This window comes from Nerophis ophidion, linkage group LG04 (assembly GCF_033978795.1).
Source record: "Nerophis ophidion isolate RoL-2023_Sa linkage group LG04, RoL_Noph_v1.0, whole genome shotgun sequence".
Lineage (NCBI taxonomy): Eukaryota > Metazoa > Chordata > Actinopteri > Syngnathiformes > Syngnathidae > Nerophis > Nerophis ophidion.
Genome location: NC_084614.1, coordinates 56879890 through 56897428, shown reverse-complemented (window position 1 = coordinate 56897428; position 17539 = coordinate 56879890). Strand labels below are relative to the sequence as shown.

General features: G+C 39.1%; 1 protein-coding gene across 2 annotated transcripts in view; it reads left to right on the top strand.

The window, feature by feature from the left end:
- The first annotated feature begins 1265 nt into the window (after window positions 1-1265).
- LOC133551616 (cilia- and flagella-associated protein 54-like) overlaps window positions 1266-17539 on the top strand; it is a 42829-nt gene continuing 26555 nt past the window's right edge. Inside the window, exons 1-22 of one of the 2 annotated variants that reach the window (XM_061898539.1) lie at window positions 1266-1434; window positions 3907-4012; window positions 4162-4311; window positions 4396-4561; window positions 4625-4683; window positions 9335-9478; window positions 9570-9683; window positions 9792-9893; window positions 10022-10214; window positions 10756-10854; window positions 10938-11050; window positions 11269-11380; window positions 11493-11569; window positions 12042-12161; window positions 12257-12383; window positions 12498-12538; window positions 12662-12787; window positions 12863-13034; window positions 13533-13666; window positions 13756-13956; window positions 14032-14124; window positions 14192-14380. In XM_061898539.1, the coding sequence (XP_061754523.1) occupies window positions 1280-1434; window positions 3907-4012; window positions 4162-4311; window positions 4396-4561; window positions 4625-4683; window positions 9335-9478; window positions 9570-9683; window positions 9792-9893; window positions 10022-10214; window positions 10756-10854; window positions 10938-11050; window positions 11269-11380; window positions 11493-11569; window positions 12042-12161; window positions 12257-12383; window positions 12498-12538; window positions 12662-12787; window positions 12863-13034; window positions 13533-13666; window positions 13756-13956; window positions 14032-14124; window positions 14192-14380 (2793 nt within the window). In that variant the 5' untranslated portion in view covers window positions 1266-1279. Of the gene's footprint in view, window positions 1435-3906; window positions 4013-4161; window positions 4312-4395; window positions 4562-4624; window positions 4684-9334; window positions 9479-9569; window positions 9684-9791; window positions 9894-10021; window positions 10215-10755; window positions 10855-10937; window positions 11051-11268; window positions 11381-11492; window positions 11570-12041; window positions 12162-12256; window positions 12384-12497; window positions 12539-12661; window positions 12788-12862; window positions 13035-13532; window positions 13667-13755; window positions 13957-14031; window positions 14125-14191; window positions 14381-17539 lie in introns of those variants that run through there. The other variant, XM_061898538.1, reaches the window with a different exon arrangement.

The window sequence follows — 17539 nt, the reverse complement described above, 5'->3', positions numbered from 1 at the left end:
TACTGTAAAACTCATGTTCACTTGCCCTGTCTTGCCAAATGCATAGCTCCTCCTCTTTTTTTTTCTCCAAAGATTGCAAAGTGGAACTTTTATTTTATTTCTTATTGAACTTGATGCAAGTTATTTAATTCATTATTGAACTGGATGCAAGTTATAACACTTTTTTTGATTTATTATTGAACTTGATGTTATTTTATGTTATTGAGTTTGAATGTATACAACTTGATGTTACTTGATGTTCAATACATTTGAAAATGTTAAGCTTGGCATTAGCGTTCTGTTGGGGCGATGGGGGCAGGTGGGGCTTGAAAACTCCCCCTTGTCCAAAGTGTGCGATGACAAAACAAGTTTGAGAACCACTGGTCTAATGGCTGTTTGGCATCAGGTTCACAAGCTAACTGCTAGCTAAATATCATACCCTGATTGGGGCCTGTTTGTAGCGTTGGACATGTGATTGCTAATCCATATTTAACCAGTCATAGTCGTCACTACAACAACCGAATGAACATCCGCCAAGTCAAGTGATTCCATACTTTTTGCCAGGGGTTGCAAAAGTTACAAAAAAATTAAGTTTTAATAAATAAGTATTGAGATTTTAGATAGGGCTTCACGGTGGAAGAGGGGTTAGTGCGTATGTCTCACAATACGAAGGTCCTGAGTAGTACTGGGTTCAATCTTTCTGTGTGGAGTTTACATATCCTCCCCGTGAATACTCTGGCTTCCTCCCACGGTGGGAGTACCACCTCCAAAGACATGCACCTGGGGATAGGTTGATTGCCAACACTAAATTGGCCCTAGTGTGTGAATGTGAGTGTGAATGTTGTCTGTCTATCTGTGTTGGCCCTGGGATGAGGTGGCGACTTGTCCAGGGCGTACACCGCCTTACGCCCGATTGTAGCTGAGATAGGCACCAGCGACCCCAAACGGAATAAGCAGTAAAAAATGGATGAATGGATGGAAATGACCAACCCATTGCAGTACACTAGCCTACTTATGAGTTTTTAATGGTCCATATCTCAAATGTATAATGTATGTGCATGATAATAGGTTGATAAACTAAGAACAAAGGTAGTGTTGTCACAGACATTAGAATACTTTTTAAAGCACACTTCATTTCGGTTGTTTTCCATACAGACCAATAAAGACAGGAAAAAGAATTCCGACTTTTTTTTCCAGCCGGACTGCAACGTCACAAGCAATGGCGTCGGTTTAGTTAGCGCCGTTGCCATGGTGACATGCCCTTCTCCAAACTTGTTTTTCGCCGGTTAAAACCACTCGAATGGCGACAGTGGAATTACCCGCTAGCTATTATGGTAAACTTGACAAAAGAAACCCGGTCATTGTATCTTTTGACCGAGATATTGGCTCGTTTATGACAATAATGAAACGAGTCGCGTCGTCGCCCTGCCGTGACAACGTCTCGTTTGCTAAAGGGTAAGCTCGCCGTGACTGCTCATGGAAATACTAGCTTGTTAGCTATCCATCTACCCATCCATTTCTACCGCTTGTCCCTTTCGGGGTCGTGGGAGATGCTGGAGCATATCTCAGCTATAGCCACACTTTATTCTTCAGGAGTTTACGTTTCATGCTCAAATCGACATCGATATCTTTTTGGATTACTTTTAAAGTTATATTAAAGTTGAAAATATAAATACATAAAATTACCTGCTATGTTAACAAACATGTGCTGCTTATCTGCTGCGGTTAGTTACCAATAACTACAGGATTCTATTGCAATTTTGGAGTATATTTATACAAACAATTGTTGGTGATATGAAGTTTTAACATGCACTACAAATAGTGGACATTTTAAGCAAAATTAAGTTTGAAATCAGTATCAAAAGTTTTTTTGTTTTTCCCAAAAATATATTTCCATGTAGGACTATTTTTCGAATCAACTAATATTTATACTGGTATTCGACAAATGTTACTTTAAATAAGCAAAATGCACCACGAAACAAAAACATATCTATAAGCAGGCACAGTACATTGATGCAATGTTGATTATACATACAGTCTTAATCAAACGTTTACATACATTTGTAAAGAACATGATGTCATGGTTGTCTTGAGTTTCCAATAATTTCTAAAGCTCTTATTTTGTTGTGATAGAGTGATTCGAGCACACATGGTCACAAATAACATTCATGAAGTTTGGTTCTTTTATGAATTTATTATGGGTCTACTGAAAATGTGACCATATCTGCTGGGTCAAAAGTATACATACAACAATTTTAATATTTGGTTACATGTCCCTTGGCAATTTTCACTGCAATAAGGGGCTTTTGGTAGCCATCCACAAGCTTCTGATGGAATTTTTGACCACTCTTGACAAAATTGGTACAGTTCAGCTAAATGTGTTGGTTTTCTGACATGGACTTGTTTCTTCAGCATTGTCCACACATTTAAGTCAGGACTTTGGAAAGGCCATTCTAAAACTTTAATTCTAGCCTGATTTAGCCATTCCTTTACCACTTTTGACGTGTGTTTGTGGTCATTGTCCTTTTGGAACACCCAACTGCGCCCAAGACCCAACCTCCGGCCTGATGATTTTAGGTTGTTCTGAAGAATTTGGAGGTAATCCATAATACTACCACCGCCATGTTTGACGGTAAGCTTGTGTTCCTGGGATTGAAGGCCTCACCTTTTCTCCGCCACACATATTGCTGGGTATTGTGGCCAAACAGCTTAATTGTTGTTTCATCTGACATCACATGGACAAAGATAAAACCTTCTGTGGTCCATGTCAGAAAACCAATACATTTAGCTGAACTGCACCAATTTTGTCAAAAGGAGTGGTCGAAAATGGTGAACGGTAAACGGGTTGTACTTATATAGTGCTTTTCTACATTTTTAAGGAACTCAAAGCGCTTTGATACTATTTCCACATTCACCCATTCACACACACGCCCTCACAGACTGATGGCGGGAGCTGCCATGCACGGCGCTAACCAGGAACCATCAGGAGCAAGGGTGAAGTGTCTTGCTCAGGGACACAACGGAAGTGACTGGGATGGTAGAAAGTGGGGATTGAACCAGTAATCCTCAGATTGCAGGCACGGCCACTCTCCCAACTTCCCAATAAGAAATGCAACCAGAAGCTTGTGGGTGGCTAACTAAAGCACCTTATTGCAGTGAAACTTACCAAGGGATATGTAACCAAATATTAACATTGCTGTATGTATGTTTTCGACCCAGCAGATTTGGTCACATTTTCAGTAGAAGCATAATAAATTCATTAAAGGACCAAAATTCATGAATGTTTTTTGTGACCAATAGGTATGTGCTCCAAACACTCGATCACAAAAAAAAATTAAGGGTTGTAGAAATTATTGGAAACTCAATACAGCCAGGACATTATGTTCTTTACAAGTGTATGAAATCTTTTGACCACGACCGTACATGTCTTTTAAAACTGACTTTAAAACGACATTGTGAAATAGTTGTATTTGTAAATTGAGACAATGTTGGTGTCCAATGTTGGATCCACGTTGTTGGTTGAGAAATGACAACATTTTAAAGATCAAACCAACGTCAAAACCTAACATTGAATAAAAGTTGTCAAAAAGCATGTTGTTTCAATGTTGCATTTGTTTTGTAGAATATTGTTTGGGAATTGACCATAATTCAATGGTCAAATCAGCGTCAGAACCGAACATTGAATAAACGTAGTCAAAAAGCATGTTGTTTCAACGTTATGTTTGAGTTGCTCAATGTCAGCCCCAATTCAACATACGTTCTTAACGTTGTTTTAATGTCTTGTGCTTGCTGGGTTCCTTGTTGACAATAAATACTTTTAGTAAAGCTCATTATAATCAACCTGGTTTCCATTGTAATCATATTAAGAGCCATTTTTATATATTATTTATGGATCATTTTACATGTTTCATTTTATAACAATTGCAGGAATATGTTGCTGGCAGAGATTTGGCAAAACTATAAGCGTCGTCTGCCTTCTGCATTGTATCAGGAGGGCATGGTACGGATAGGAGATTTTCTTGCTGGATTAAAGGTAGACTGAAGCCAGAAATGGTTACAGCATATATATATATATTTAGATTTTATGGCAGATTTTTATTTTTACTTTATTAATTTATTTGTTTATTTTTTATTTTTCTATGAATTAGTTTGTGCTTTAGCCTTTTCCTGTGTCCTTTGCAGTTGTATCAGCTGGCTCTGTCCCAAGGCTACGGTCTACACCTGATTCAGTTCTGCTCAACCAGTATAAGTGACATTAGAGATCTGGACCACTTCTTGGCATGCTTCTTCCCTGAAGGTTTTGACACAGACCAAGCTATCTTAAGCATGAAGGTACTCTGCATACTAGATTCAAGCTTCTAAATAAAAGTCAGAATCATTATTGATAATGTGCATTTCTGGATTGTGTTTCCATAGGTCCGTTCAATGCTGGGCTGTGCATTGTGCATATTTGAGTTGGAGAAAAGGCCCATGGTCCTCAGTGAGAAGGGGCTTTCAAAACTGCTGGATGTGCTGAAATTCATCAGGATAATGATGCAGGCTTTTCAGCCACACGAGCACCTCTGTTGGCAGATTTATAATGGTAATCAGTGGCTGTAAAAGGTATCTGTTTATCATGAAATTGAACCTCCAAATGTTATTATAGGTACTTTGCACATCTACAGCATCTGCCGCTACCTGATGACAGTGAATCATAATGCAAAGGTACGTATTACTGCACAGGAGTATAGTGGAGCTTCCAGAAATCGAATGGCCCTAATCACATTTTGGAGAGCAACCAATTGTTTTATCGGAAGCCAAACAAAATTTGGGGTTCCAACCATCATCTTGTGACATGTCAATCAAAACTTCAGCAATCTGGACTTGAATCGAAAGTGTTTTTGGAATGCCACCATAAAAAAGGGTCTGGCTGCTCAGCACAATAGGAGTGATGCATTTTATTGTAAATATTGGAAGGCATTATTAATGCCAGCAATACCCATAAAACACCACTACATGGCAGTATTGCCATTTTCATGCATCAATTTACTTTATTAAAATTGTATTATACCTTAGTAAACATCTTTGTTATACTTGTCCAACAATTAAGAATGCTGCGTACAACTTTGCATTTATCCTACATTAATATACTTTTTTTTTTTTTTTAAATGATCAAATGTAGGGCTGTCAAAATTAATGCTTTAAAGGGGTCCTATTGTGTTTTTTTTTCAACCATGTTGTGTTTTTTAGTGCTTCCATATGGAGTCTACTGACAAATATAAGTTTAAACTATATGCTACTGTGTATTAGAAATGGCAACAGTGGAGGATTCATATGCATGTACAAGCCAGTCTGCCCAACAACAAGAGAATAGAGAAAAAGAAGGAACCTATTAAAGTTAAAGTACCAATGATTGTCACACACACACTAGGTGTGGTGAAATTTGTCCTCTGCATTTGACCCATCCCCCTTGATCATCCCTTGGGAAGTGAGGGGAGCAGTCGGCAGCAGCGATGCCGTGCCCGGGAATCATTTATGGTGATTAAACCCCCAATTCCAACCCTTGATGCTGAGTGCCAAGCAGGGAGGAAATGGGTCCCATTTTTGTATAGTCTTTGGTATGACTCGGCCGGGGTTTGAACTCACAACCTACCGAGGTTGACTACAATGGCGGACTCCCGCAGAGCTTTTCCGGTAACACTGTACCATATACTGTACATGTATGTATGTATTCGTTGAAGTTATCAATGGGAACATTTTCAATAATGGAGAGCATTTAAAATGGCTTGTTAGGGGAAGTACGAAAGAAGGAAATATTGTTTTATAAATTTCTTCGCCTTCACCTTGGTTTGATTTTAAAGTTTCGGCACTTATGCAGCTCCAAAATAAACAAAAACAGGTACCAATAGGTGAGAAAAGTAGATTTTGCATTTCAGGTCCCCTTTAAAGTGGATGCACCCATTATTAATTCAATTAAAAAACAAAATGTAAATCTAATTGACCCATCTTCTGCGCAGATTGACTCAAAATCCCTGAAATGACTCTGGCAACACATATCAGGCAGTTTGCCCAAGTAGTGAAAATGTCGTGCACATGCAAATGTGCAGTTGATACGTTAGTGACAGGCCACAGAACCCATCCATCCATTTTCTACCGCTTATTCCCTTTGGGGTCACGGGGGGCGCTGGTGCCTATCTCAGCTACAATCGGGCGGAAGGCGGTGTACACCGTGGACAAGTCGCCAGCTCTTCGCAGGGCCGCAGAACCGAACTAGTCAATATGGAACACGCTAAACGCACATAGAGCCTCTCCATGGGAAATGTGAGCACACAAAAAAATGACAGCAATGCCGACCAACATACATTTTTACAGAGATTCTGCAGGAAAGAGTATTTTTCCATCTTAAAATAGCACTTGAATAACAAGTTAAGGACTATCAGGTTGACATTAATGCAGATAACTGTTAGTTTATAGAAACAGTAGGTCTGCTATGATTAGTCAACATAAGTAACCATGTCAATTATAAAAATTATCAACAAAAATGTGTTATTGTAGACCAGGGGTCGGGAACCTTTTTGGCTGAGAGAGCCATGAAAGCCAAATATTTCAAAATGTATTTCCGTGAGAGCCATATCATATTTTTTAACACTGAATACAACTAAATGCGTGCATTTTTAAGTAAGACCAACATTTTTTGAGTATAATAAGTCTCTTATTCTTTTTAATAACATTGTTATTCTGAAGCTAACCAATAATAAATCAAATGTCATGTCTGTTGATCATGTTTTTGTTTGGCCATGTGCTGTTTGTCTTTTGGACTCTTTAAGTTCCTGTTTTTTTCCACTCCCTTGTCTGGTTTCCTTGGTTACTCATTTTGTCCACCTGTCTCTGGTGGACAAAATGGCCGCTCACCTGCTTCCCGAGCACTAATCAGAGGCAGTATTTAAGCTTGTCTTTGCCAGTCAGTCGCCCTGGCGTCAATGTGATCTTTTCTTGCTCTGTGCTGACTTGTTTCATGCCTTGCCATAGTTTCGTGCTTCATGCCATGCCATGTAAGTTTTGTTTGATTTATTTTCATAGTCTGTTTATGCGTTAGCTTTCTTCCTTAGCCCAAGTTACGCCTCCGCTGTGAGCGATTTTTGTTTGTATCTTTTTTTAGTTTAAATTAAGTCATGTTTTTACCTAAATGCCATGTCCCGAGTAGTCCGTCTGCCTTCCTGGGAAAACGACCCCGCAGCAAGCTGCGAACCCCCCCCCATCATGAGATAAAATACTTCTTACCATTAATGCAACTTCTTGAACAGGTGCGGTAGGAAACGAATGGATGGATTTAAATGCATGAGAGTGTTTTATATTTTGAACGTTATTTTTAGCACTGTGAATTCCAGCGGAATTATTCATAATTATCGTGTTAATCAATGTCAGCTAAGATTTATCTGAGAGCCAGATGCAGTCATCAAAAGAGCCACATCTGGCTCTAGAGCCATAGGTTCCCTACCCCTGTTGTAGACAGTCGCTTAATAAAATATTAATTGATAGACCGCAAGGAATGTTAATTTTTACACTTTTATTCCTTTAGGTAAATCATTGCAGCTAAACAACCCTAACAGTACTGGATTCAATTCAATTCTATTCAATTATTTATTTAAAATACGGGCCGCACATATTAATGGACATAAAATACTATATTATATACATTAAATACATAAAATGTAAATATGTCAGTTCTTAGCCAAAGGCTAATTTCGGACAAGTTTTTGTGTATATACAATCAAATAAAAATAACATTAGTAATAAATACACAGAACATTCAGGAACACCATTACCGATTAACATTCAGGTAATTAAAAAAAAAGAGTTCAAAAACAAGGTAAATAATTTAAATAAAATAATTAAAACAATAAAAAAAAATAAAAAAATTGTATTGTATTTTACACAGCCCGAATAAAGTGCCATAATGTATTGCAAATACTTTTTGCACTGAATGTCATGTTTACAGGACATCTTGCACTTTACTTTAGATCTGTTAATTCATTTTTCACTGTGGTAATGTACTTTTTTAAATAAAGTAACACCACTAATCTCTCAGTAAGTTAGGTTTCTTTTGTTACACTTTAATTTACTATAATGATTTTTAAAATAAATTAAAATTAACGTGAAACTCAAACATGTACAGCAGATTATTAGCAATAATCGTTGACTATAGTTGACTTTTCAAAAAAATAATTGCTGACTAGTAGACGATTCAAATAATCACTAGGTGCAGCCCTAAAAAAGTTTTTATGTTAACATGAACATGATTAAGTGTTACACGTAGGTGTTACATGTTAAGTGCATATATATTCTTTTTTTTTCTTGACTCTTTGCTCCTACAAAAGTAAAACACAATTAATATATATTGAAATGAGTGATATTTATTCCTGATCAATTAAAATTAAAACACAGAACCCTGTGATTAATCTGATTAATGTTAAACCTTAGCAAGAATGAGGACTCAGGTGCAGAAGGGGGACAATTGACACAGGCTTTATTTAAGTTTTCTTTGAAATCTCTCTGAACAGAGTGATTAAAGCAAAGCGGCTATGGAATCTATGATAAAGACATAGGCAAAACGCAATAAACAGAAAATCACTCCATAGGGAGGAAAAAGGCAATAGCAAAATTACACACACATCTTCTAACAAAAGAACAACAATCTATGATTAGCTAAAAAAAGGTAAATCACTCACGCAGAGGAGACAATAACTTTTTAACAGAAAGTGCGCTATAAAAAGCTGAGAAAACTACAAACTAAAGCGCTCCAAGAGGAGGGGGGGAAAAAAAGAAGGCAAAGCACTGAAATTAGACACAAAATTCTTGACCAAAAACTTTAACAAACAAAATCACTCTTTCTCAGAGGAAACAAAGAAATCAATAAATAAGGCAAGGCAAGGCAAGGCAAGGCAAGGCAAGGCAAGGCAAGGCAAGGCAAGGCAAGGCAAGGCAAGGCAAGGCAAGGCAAGGCAATACTTAGCAAAACTTGGTTCAAGGCTGTGGACAAGGCTGGAGGCACGTAGCGAGACGATATACTTTGGCACAAGACAAGAGGAAGACCAGACACTTATACACATGAGGGAGGGTGACACAGGTGGGCACAATCAGGCAATCAGGAGAGACATCAGACCAGTGAAACAGGAGGAAAAGCAAGTGACCTGAAACGAGAGGGAGAGTTAACCTTTCAAAATAAAACAGGAAATGACAAGACAACATGAAACCAAACAAAACCCAGACAATACTTAACCCAGGTGTGACAATTAAAAATACCGGGCATTCGTCTTCCAGCACAGTGTTTTTCCCTGATAATAACAATTAAAATTATTCGTCTGTTCTCTTTAAGGCACTTGAGTACCTTTTGTGGTCAAGCCTGAGTTTAGAGCCATACATCCATGTCATGGCTGCTAAACATCTTCCATGGATTGTCACACTCTACTGTGCTGTATGTCACTGTTACTATGCCAACCAGGTTTCTCTGCAGGCAGAGGTAAGAGATAACACCTTTGGATCACCTTGGTCTCTGTAATAAATATTGCTGTTTACTACTTAATCATATTTGTGCTTTTAAATGCTATCAGGAATTTGCCAGGAGAGCTCTTGGAAAAATCAATGACGTCGCAGAGCAGGAGAAGCAGGATGGTGGTCCTGCCACTCAAGAGACTCAGATGACTTATAGAGAGGCCTCTATCAAGGCACTAAACAAGCTTTTATTTAATTCTATTATTATTATTACTACTATTTTTTTGCTATAGTATGCTTTAATCATAGTCCAAAACCGAAAATTATTATTTTTCTTCCAGCTAGCCACCCAGATGTTCAAGCGTGCCGTGTTTGAGACCAGGAGGAAACCCAAGCATTATATCACAATCAAGACCAAAACTACCCTGAAGGACTTTCCAAATGTATGTCAAATCTGTAAAATCCAAGCGTACATGCATTCTGTAATATCGTATTCTCACCCGTAGAACAACAGCTGCCTGACAAAATAACTCGGTTTGTCGTTGACATTTGAACCAAATATGTTCCGTAGATACCATGGCCTCGTAACGCCACAGAGCGAATGCTAATGGGCCTCTTTGACTGCAGTGCAGCCCAGTTCTTGGGCATTTGTGAAGCTCTGTGGGACAGCTCCATGCGCCCGCTGCAGACGAGGATACCAGATGAACTGGAGTTGCAAGAAGTGGTCCTGGAACTCTTTTCTGCTGGCATTGGTATATTATCTGGTCAGTACAAATCAATGCTGGTAGCATAGTTGGACATTAAAGAGGATTTATAATGGAACAGTGACTTATCAATTGATTGATTACACATATTTGTGGCTGGAGTGCCTGCCCAACCATTAAGTGTGAAATCATACAATTATGTTTTTTTCTTTGAGATTCCTATGTCATAAATGTGAGACTTGACAGCTAACTTGGCAAAGAGCAGCCATTTTCCATTATCAAAATCCACTACATGTAATCAATATCATGTTAAAACCAAAAGCCTAGCAAAACTGAATTTTGGTTTTGTGATCATTACATTACACGCCCATGATGTCACGTTATATTAGAGCTTGACTTTTTGTGTGAATGCTGTTTTTTCAGCGTGTGACATGCATGCTCACATCCCAAATCTGGCTGCTCTGAACATGGGTGTTTAAAGGGGTTTTTCCCACCTCTTTGGGTTGAGACACCTAGGAACTGTTTTATTTTATGAAAAAATTGACATACGTCCCAAAAGCGTCACTCTCTGTACTAAATGTTTGTATATTGTACTTTCAAGGAGTGACTAGTACTAGTGATCAAAAGCGTAACGATCAGCCATGTGTGCCTCTCAGCGCGCTGACCACAACAACGACACTAATGGAATTAGCAATTGCGGGTAAGTCATTGTTGAATGTGTCATACAACAAAGTTAAAGGTACCCTATCTATTTTGTTTCCATTGAACATTTGTCTTGAGCAGGAGAAAACAAAGTGCCCATCACTGCTGCCGTGAGGTTCATTAAGTTGATGTATCAGTACAAGCAACCAGAAGCTTTTGCTGAACACGCCAGTCCGATGCTGCAGATTCTGTCTGTAAGTAGCATTTTTTTGCAAGAGAAAAAAAGTGTGTTATGTTGCAAATGCCTTGAAGAAAGCTGGTTGTGTATGTTACCATGAATTGATTTACGTGGACCCTGACTTAAACAAGTTGAAAAACTTATTCGGGTGTTACCATTTAGTGGTGAATTGTATGGAATATGTACTGAACTGTGCAATCTACTAATAAAAGTTTCAATTAATCAATCAATCAGGCGGTGGAGGGCCCTTCATTCAGGAAGGCAGAACATGAACTCAACTTAATCAATGGTTTCAACACTCTTAAGGCTTACCAGAGGCGACGGATTAAAGAGGACATCAACACCGGTACGCATAGTTATTGTTAATGCCAACGTTTAGTAAAAATGTCTGTTTTTTCATGGCAAGCTCCTATCTGGTATTTTAATTTAAATAATAACATGGTCTCGTTCATCAACAGAAAAAAACAAGTGGTGCCTTGATGGCATCATTAGCCTGACAGAGACTCTGCACAAGGCTGTTTGTGGTTATGCCCCTGTAAGTTCATAAAACAGCTCATAAATGTTGTAGTTTCATGCGTTTTTGCGCTTGGCTGTAAACAGTGCTGGACCTGTGCATGTACTGTATGTATACACAGGTAAAACAAACAAAAAATATATTGTGCAGTTTATTCCCGCAATTACATTTACAAGGTGAAACTAATGCATGACATAGACTCATAAAATGCAACTCAATTATTCAAAGCCTTTCTTTGATATAGTTTTGATGATTATGACTTACAGCTTATGAAAACCCCAAATTTAAAATCTCTGAAAATTTGTGATTTTCAAAAACTCTAAGCCAATATCCTCAAAATTATACAAACGCTTGACAGCTCTCACTTTGCATGTAATGAGTTTATTCACATTTTAGTTTCCCATTTTAAGTTGAATTGCTGACATGAATACATTTTTGCACTATATTCAAATATTTTGAGTTTCACCTGTACATACAAAAATGTGTTTTGTAGAACGCACGACCAGATGTGGAACTGGTTTGGGATGTTTTGCTCTTTCTGTGGGGGAAGCTGAAGTTGCTGATAGTCATGGATGAGCTCACAAACCCAGACCTCACACAGGACCACGACAAGGTGACACCTCAGGGCTTTGTTTAATCGGGTAAACATTGTTTGATTTGTTCTGCTTTGTCCACTGCTTAATGCACATTCTATCGATACCTATGCAGTGGACATGGTGTCTATCCATGCAGTGTGATGTGGCCTTCGCCTGTGACCTGGCAACAATTGATTGCTTAAAGACAGCTGAGATGATCCACAGTGTGGTCTTACTGCTGGAGAGTGCAGCTGATCGCAGTAAGAATTGTTTAGCTACTTATGACAATCCTGACGGGTACCTTTCTATATATGTTACTGTATATATGTTTTACTTTTAAAACCCTAATTATTTATCTTTAATTACATGTGAAGAAGTCAAAAGTGATGGTGAAAAGACGGTTTCCCTTCTTCAGGTATTTTGTTTTTGCATTGTTTTTTTGATAAGATTATGTATGTCCTGCCAACCATTTGCATAACCTTTACATCAATTCCTGAAGATTGTGCGGAGAAAAACAGTACAATGTGTACATTTACAGGGATCATGTAAAAATCTTCTTAAGAAGGTGTGTGAGGTAGTGGCAATGGGTTTCCAGGCTTTGGTCAAGTGTGTGGTCACACTAATGCCCCAAGATGGCTCTGCAGTCACCGATACAGCTTACCTGGTACATGTTGTTTGCAACACTATTTTTGCTTCAACTATGTCCCCTATGTCATGGCTGGATGATCGTCCTTTTTAGAAGACAGAGGAAGGAAGCAAAGAGGAAAAAAGGAATGAGGAAAATGACTCAGATTTTAAAGAGTCTCGGTCCAGCCCATCTTCACAATTGTCCTTGCTTGCCATAGACCTTCTTCTTGAACTAACCATTGTCCACCATCGGGCTTCTCTTAAGTTAACACAACTGAATGAAGGTGAGCCTGACTTGTAAAATCCTTAAGTACTCACCTGTACTATATTATATAGTACAGCATACTCCGTCATATCACTCTGACCTACTCCATGTCGCCATGCTCTCACGTTCCCTAAGATCTTCTTCATCCATCTATCTCACTGTCCCCTTATTGAAACTGTCCACCATGGGAGCCTGAGCTTTCAGCCGCTCTGCCCCACATCTTTGGAACTCTTTACCACCAGACCTTCGTAACTTAGACTCAGTAAATATCCCTCTTCAAATAAAGACTCAAAACACGCCTATTCCTGACTGCTTATTCATTGTAATCATCTTATCTTACCTATCTTTGTTGTTGTTGTTGTTGTCATTTTTATCCAATTTGATTTTAGTGTTTTGATTTTGTACGGTGTCCTTGAGTGCCCAGAAAGGCGCCTTAAAAGTAAAATGTATTATTATTATTATTAATTATTATTATTAATATTGTTGTTATTATTATTATATTGTTTTATTATTACAGGCACAGAGTCTGATCTGTTGGACAAGATCAAGAAGAACAAAGTGTCCAAAGCACTTTTTCTGACTCAGAAAGCTTTGCTGTTGTACGACAGGATAAAGGCAAAGGATTCCAGTGACATAAAGAGCCTTTTAGAGGTTGTTCGCACACATTCATACCATATGTATAATGTATATATTGATTTATGCTTGGATTGTATGTATTCTTTTAAAATCACTCCCTCCAGGAAGCCTGCACTTTAATAGAGAAGGCAGGGATAGAAGAGAGAAAACTTTACATTGCCAACAACCCAAAGTATACACTTGAAAATGAAGGCAACATTGTGGGGGAAAAGGAACCGGAAAGCCCTCCTCCTCCTCCTATTTTGATCTACCGCACGAGCCGCTCCTTCACCTTTGCTCCTGCACCGTACCATATGGAGGAACAAGTGAGATTCCCTTTTCATTTTTATCAAGTTATAAGTATAATGCACCAAATTCATCCCTTTCTTACGTCAATCAAGGTTTGCTGGTATCAACTCTGTGGCCGTGCAGCTGAGGGCATCAACCTTAAAGTTCGTCTCGGAGACTGCAGCCTAGCAGGAACTGGAAATTTTGTATGGCATTTTTGTTCACATAATGTCCCCTAAGACGCAGGTTATAAGAAAAAACACGTTTTTCCAGGTACCAGCAGTCTCTGGCGAGTGGGAGCTGAAGGTGGAAGGGCTGGAACCCAACCAGAAGTATGTTTTTGCTTTAGCGGCATACAACAGTCAAGGGAAGTTACTGGGAAACCACATAGGAGGCACGAGTGTCCCACTGTTGGCATCAACGCCGCAATCACTGCTCTCCACATGGGCTCATTTGGCACAGGTACGCTCTTTTGTGACACTTTACTGTCTTTATATGTCTTACCAAATCTACATGTGGGAAAGGGGTTAGTTGTCACATTTTTTACTCTATAGGTTTAATTCCAGGGGCTGATTTACGATTGAAGAAGATATGGGGCTTCATCTAAAACCTACTCAGTGGCCTAGTGGTTAGAGTGTACGCCCTTAGAATGGAAGGTTGTGAGTTCAAACCCCGGCCGAGACATACACTGACTATAAAAATGGGACCCATTGCCTCCCTGCCTGGCACTCAGCATCAAAGATTGGAATTAGAGGTTAAATCACCAAAAATGATTCCCGGTCGCCATGATTCCCTGATTCCTGGGCGCGGCCAAGGCTGCTGCCCACCAGGGGGTGATCAAGGGTGATGGGTCAAATGCAGAAAATAATTTCGCCACACCTTTTGTGTGTGTGTGACAATCATTGGTACTTTACCTTTAAAAGACGAGTGATTGATTATCTGATATGCACTTTTTTTTTAAAATTATATGGCATCTCAACTTTCAATTTGTAACCACCGTAAAGGGGTCATTTTATGCAAAACCGATTTTTCTCACCTGTTGGCACCTGCTTTTGGGATCTGCATGAGTCCCAATTTGCTACCGCTAACTCCGGTGAATTCTTCATCAAAAAAAATTTCAATAGTCATTGTCATGATCCGTTCATTGCCTGTTTCATGTCTTTAGTTTTGAGTTTTGTATTATGTTTGTAGCATTACTCATTGCTGTGGCAGTCTAATGTTTTGACAGTCACCAATATGGTTAGCTAGCACTTCATATTCACAGGAGGAAATAAACAAACCGCCATTCTTTCTTTGGTCCAGGAACTTACTGCACCGTTTATTCTGCGCATGCTCACAATACCATTTCAGTGCACGCAGGCACATGACGTCACTGCGTAAAATATTCAACATGGCTTTGCTATTTATATTATTAAATGTGCTCAACACTCCCACTCAAAGACATGATTATTGTTCTCTATAATGGTAAACAAAAACCTAATACACATAACTCCAAAATAAAACATTTTGGCATACTGGCAGTGTTAAAACTTCAAACTTATTTTCATTTGCCAGTTCACATCACTCTCCAAACAAATTCCCCTTGAACTTCTCAAATTTAGCCTTTGTCACGGGCTCGGTAAAAACATCAGCTACCATGTTTGCAGTAGGGCAGCATTCTATAGAAATGTCCCCTACTGTGTGTGCAGACCGTATAAAGTGGTACTTTATATCTACGTGTTTGCTCCTCTGTCTGCATACTGGGTTCTTAGATAAAGCTATTGCCCCCTGGTTGTCTTCATATATCTTGACTGGTAGATGCTGGTGACTACCATCTATTCCTTTAAGTAGTTGCACAAGGTACAGTACATACTCTCTTAAGTAGTGGCTGCTAGTGCCATATACTCAGCTTCGCAGGTGGAGAGTGCTACCGTCGGCTGTTTCCTGCTTTTCCACGATATAACTGGACCATAGATAAAGCTATTTACCCCTGGTTGTCTTCATATATATTGACTGGTAGATGCTGGTGACTACCATCTATTCCTTTAAGTAGTTGCACAAGGTACAGTACATACTCTCTTGAGTAGTGGCTGCTAGTGCCATATACTCAGCTTCGCAGGTGGAGAGTGCTACCGTCGGCTGTTTCCTGCTTTTCCACGATATAACTGGACCATAGACAGTCAAGCTAAAACAATATCCAGTTGTGCTCCTCCTATCATTTTTATCAGCTGCCCAATCAGCATCACTGTATCCTTCAAGCTTAAGTCTTCTCTCACATTTCTGGAAGTGTAGTTCTTGATCTATAGTACCCTTTAAGTACCTCAGTAGGTGTTTTGCTGTAGCCCAATGCTGCTGCATTGGTTCTTTTAGGTGTTGTGATAGTTTACTAACAACCCAGCTCAAGTCAGGTCTAGTACATGTCGTAATGTAGATCAAACTACCTACTATTTCTCTATAATCTGTTGAATCGATAACTTCACCCTCATTGTCAAAGTTTAACTTTTGCCCGCATGGGGTGGATCTCGGCTTGCAGTCTGATATTCCAAATTTGGTTAACATCTTCTCTATGTGTTTCTTTTGAGTCATTTTGATCTCTCCTTCACTCTGTCTGAAATCAATACCCATGAAGTGTTTAAGTGGACCCATATCTTTCATCTTAAACCTTCGCTTCAACATTTCCTTTACATTATTGAGTAAGGTGTTGCTACTCGCCGCTATAATTACGTCATCCACTCATACTAACAGAATCAGTTTCTCATTCTCAGATTCTCTGCTGTACACACAATGATCAGCATCATTTCGTACAAAACCATTCTCTGTAAGGTGATCATGCAGTAACATGTTCCAGTTACGCCCGGACTGTTTTAAACCATACAATGACTTATTGAGTTTACACACTAAGTGTTCTCCTGTTTTTGACGTGACCTCAAAACCTTCTGGTTGTTCCATATATACCTCACAGTTCATTGGAGCATGTAAGTAAGCAGTCTTTACATCCATTTTGTGTACAGCCAACTGCATCAATACTCAGACAGACGTCATGTTGGCTGTTGGTGAAAAAGTCTCTTTATAGTCGATCCCTTCCACTTGACCATAACCCTTTGCGACATACCTTGCTTTACAAGTCTCTATTTCATCTGGGCTCTCTTTCACTGCATATACCCAGCGACCTCCCACTGCTTGTTTGCCTCTTGGCAGTGGGGTCAGAGTGAAAGTTTAATTCTCTGTCAAAGAGTTCATCTCCTCATTCATTGCACCAACCCACAATTTGGACTTCTTAGAGTCCATAGCCTCTGTAAATGTTTTAGGTACATCATATGCCACTCTGTAGAAATAATCTACATCCTCTCTTTGGTCAATATTACACTCAGCTTTACACTGGTACTCTTTCAAGTATTCTGGAGCCTTTCTCTCTCTTATAGGCTACCTCTTTTCTCCCGGTTCTCTCTGAGTACCACCTCTTTGAGGCGGCTTTGCCTCAGCAGTCTCCTCAACGCTAGATTCTTTACTCTCATTAGGCTGTCCCTGACCCTGCTTGACTACCTCTGGTCGTGCATCTTCATAATTTTCAATCTCACTCCCCATATCACAAGTATCTTATGCCATGTTTGAGTGTCATGACATCCATACACTTCATCAACA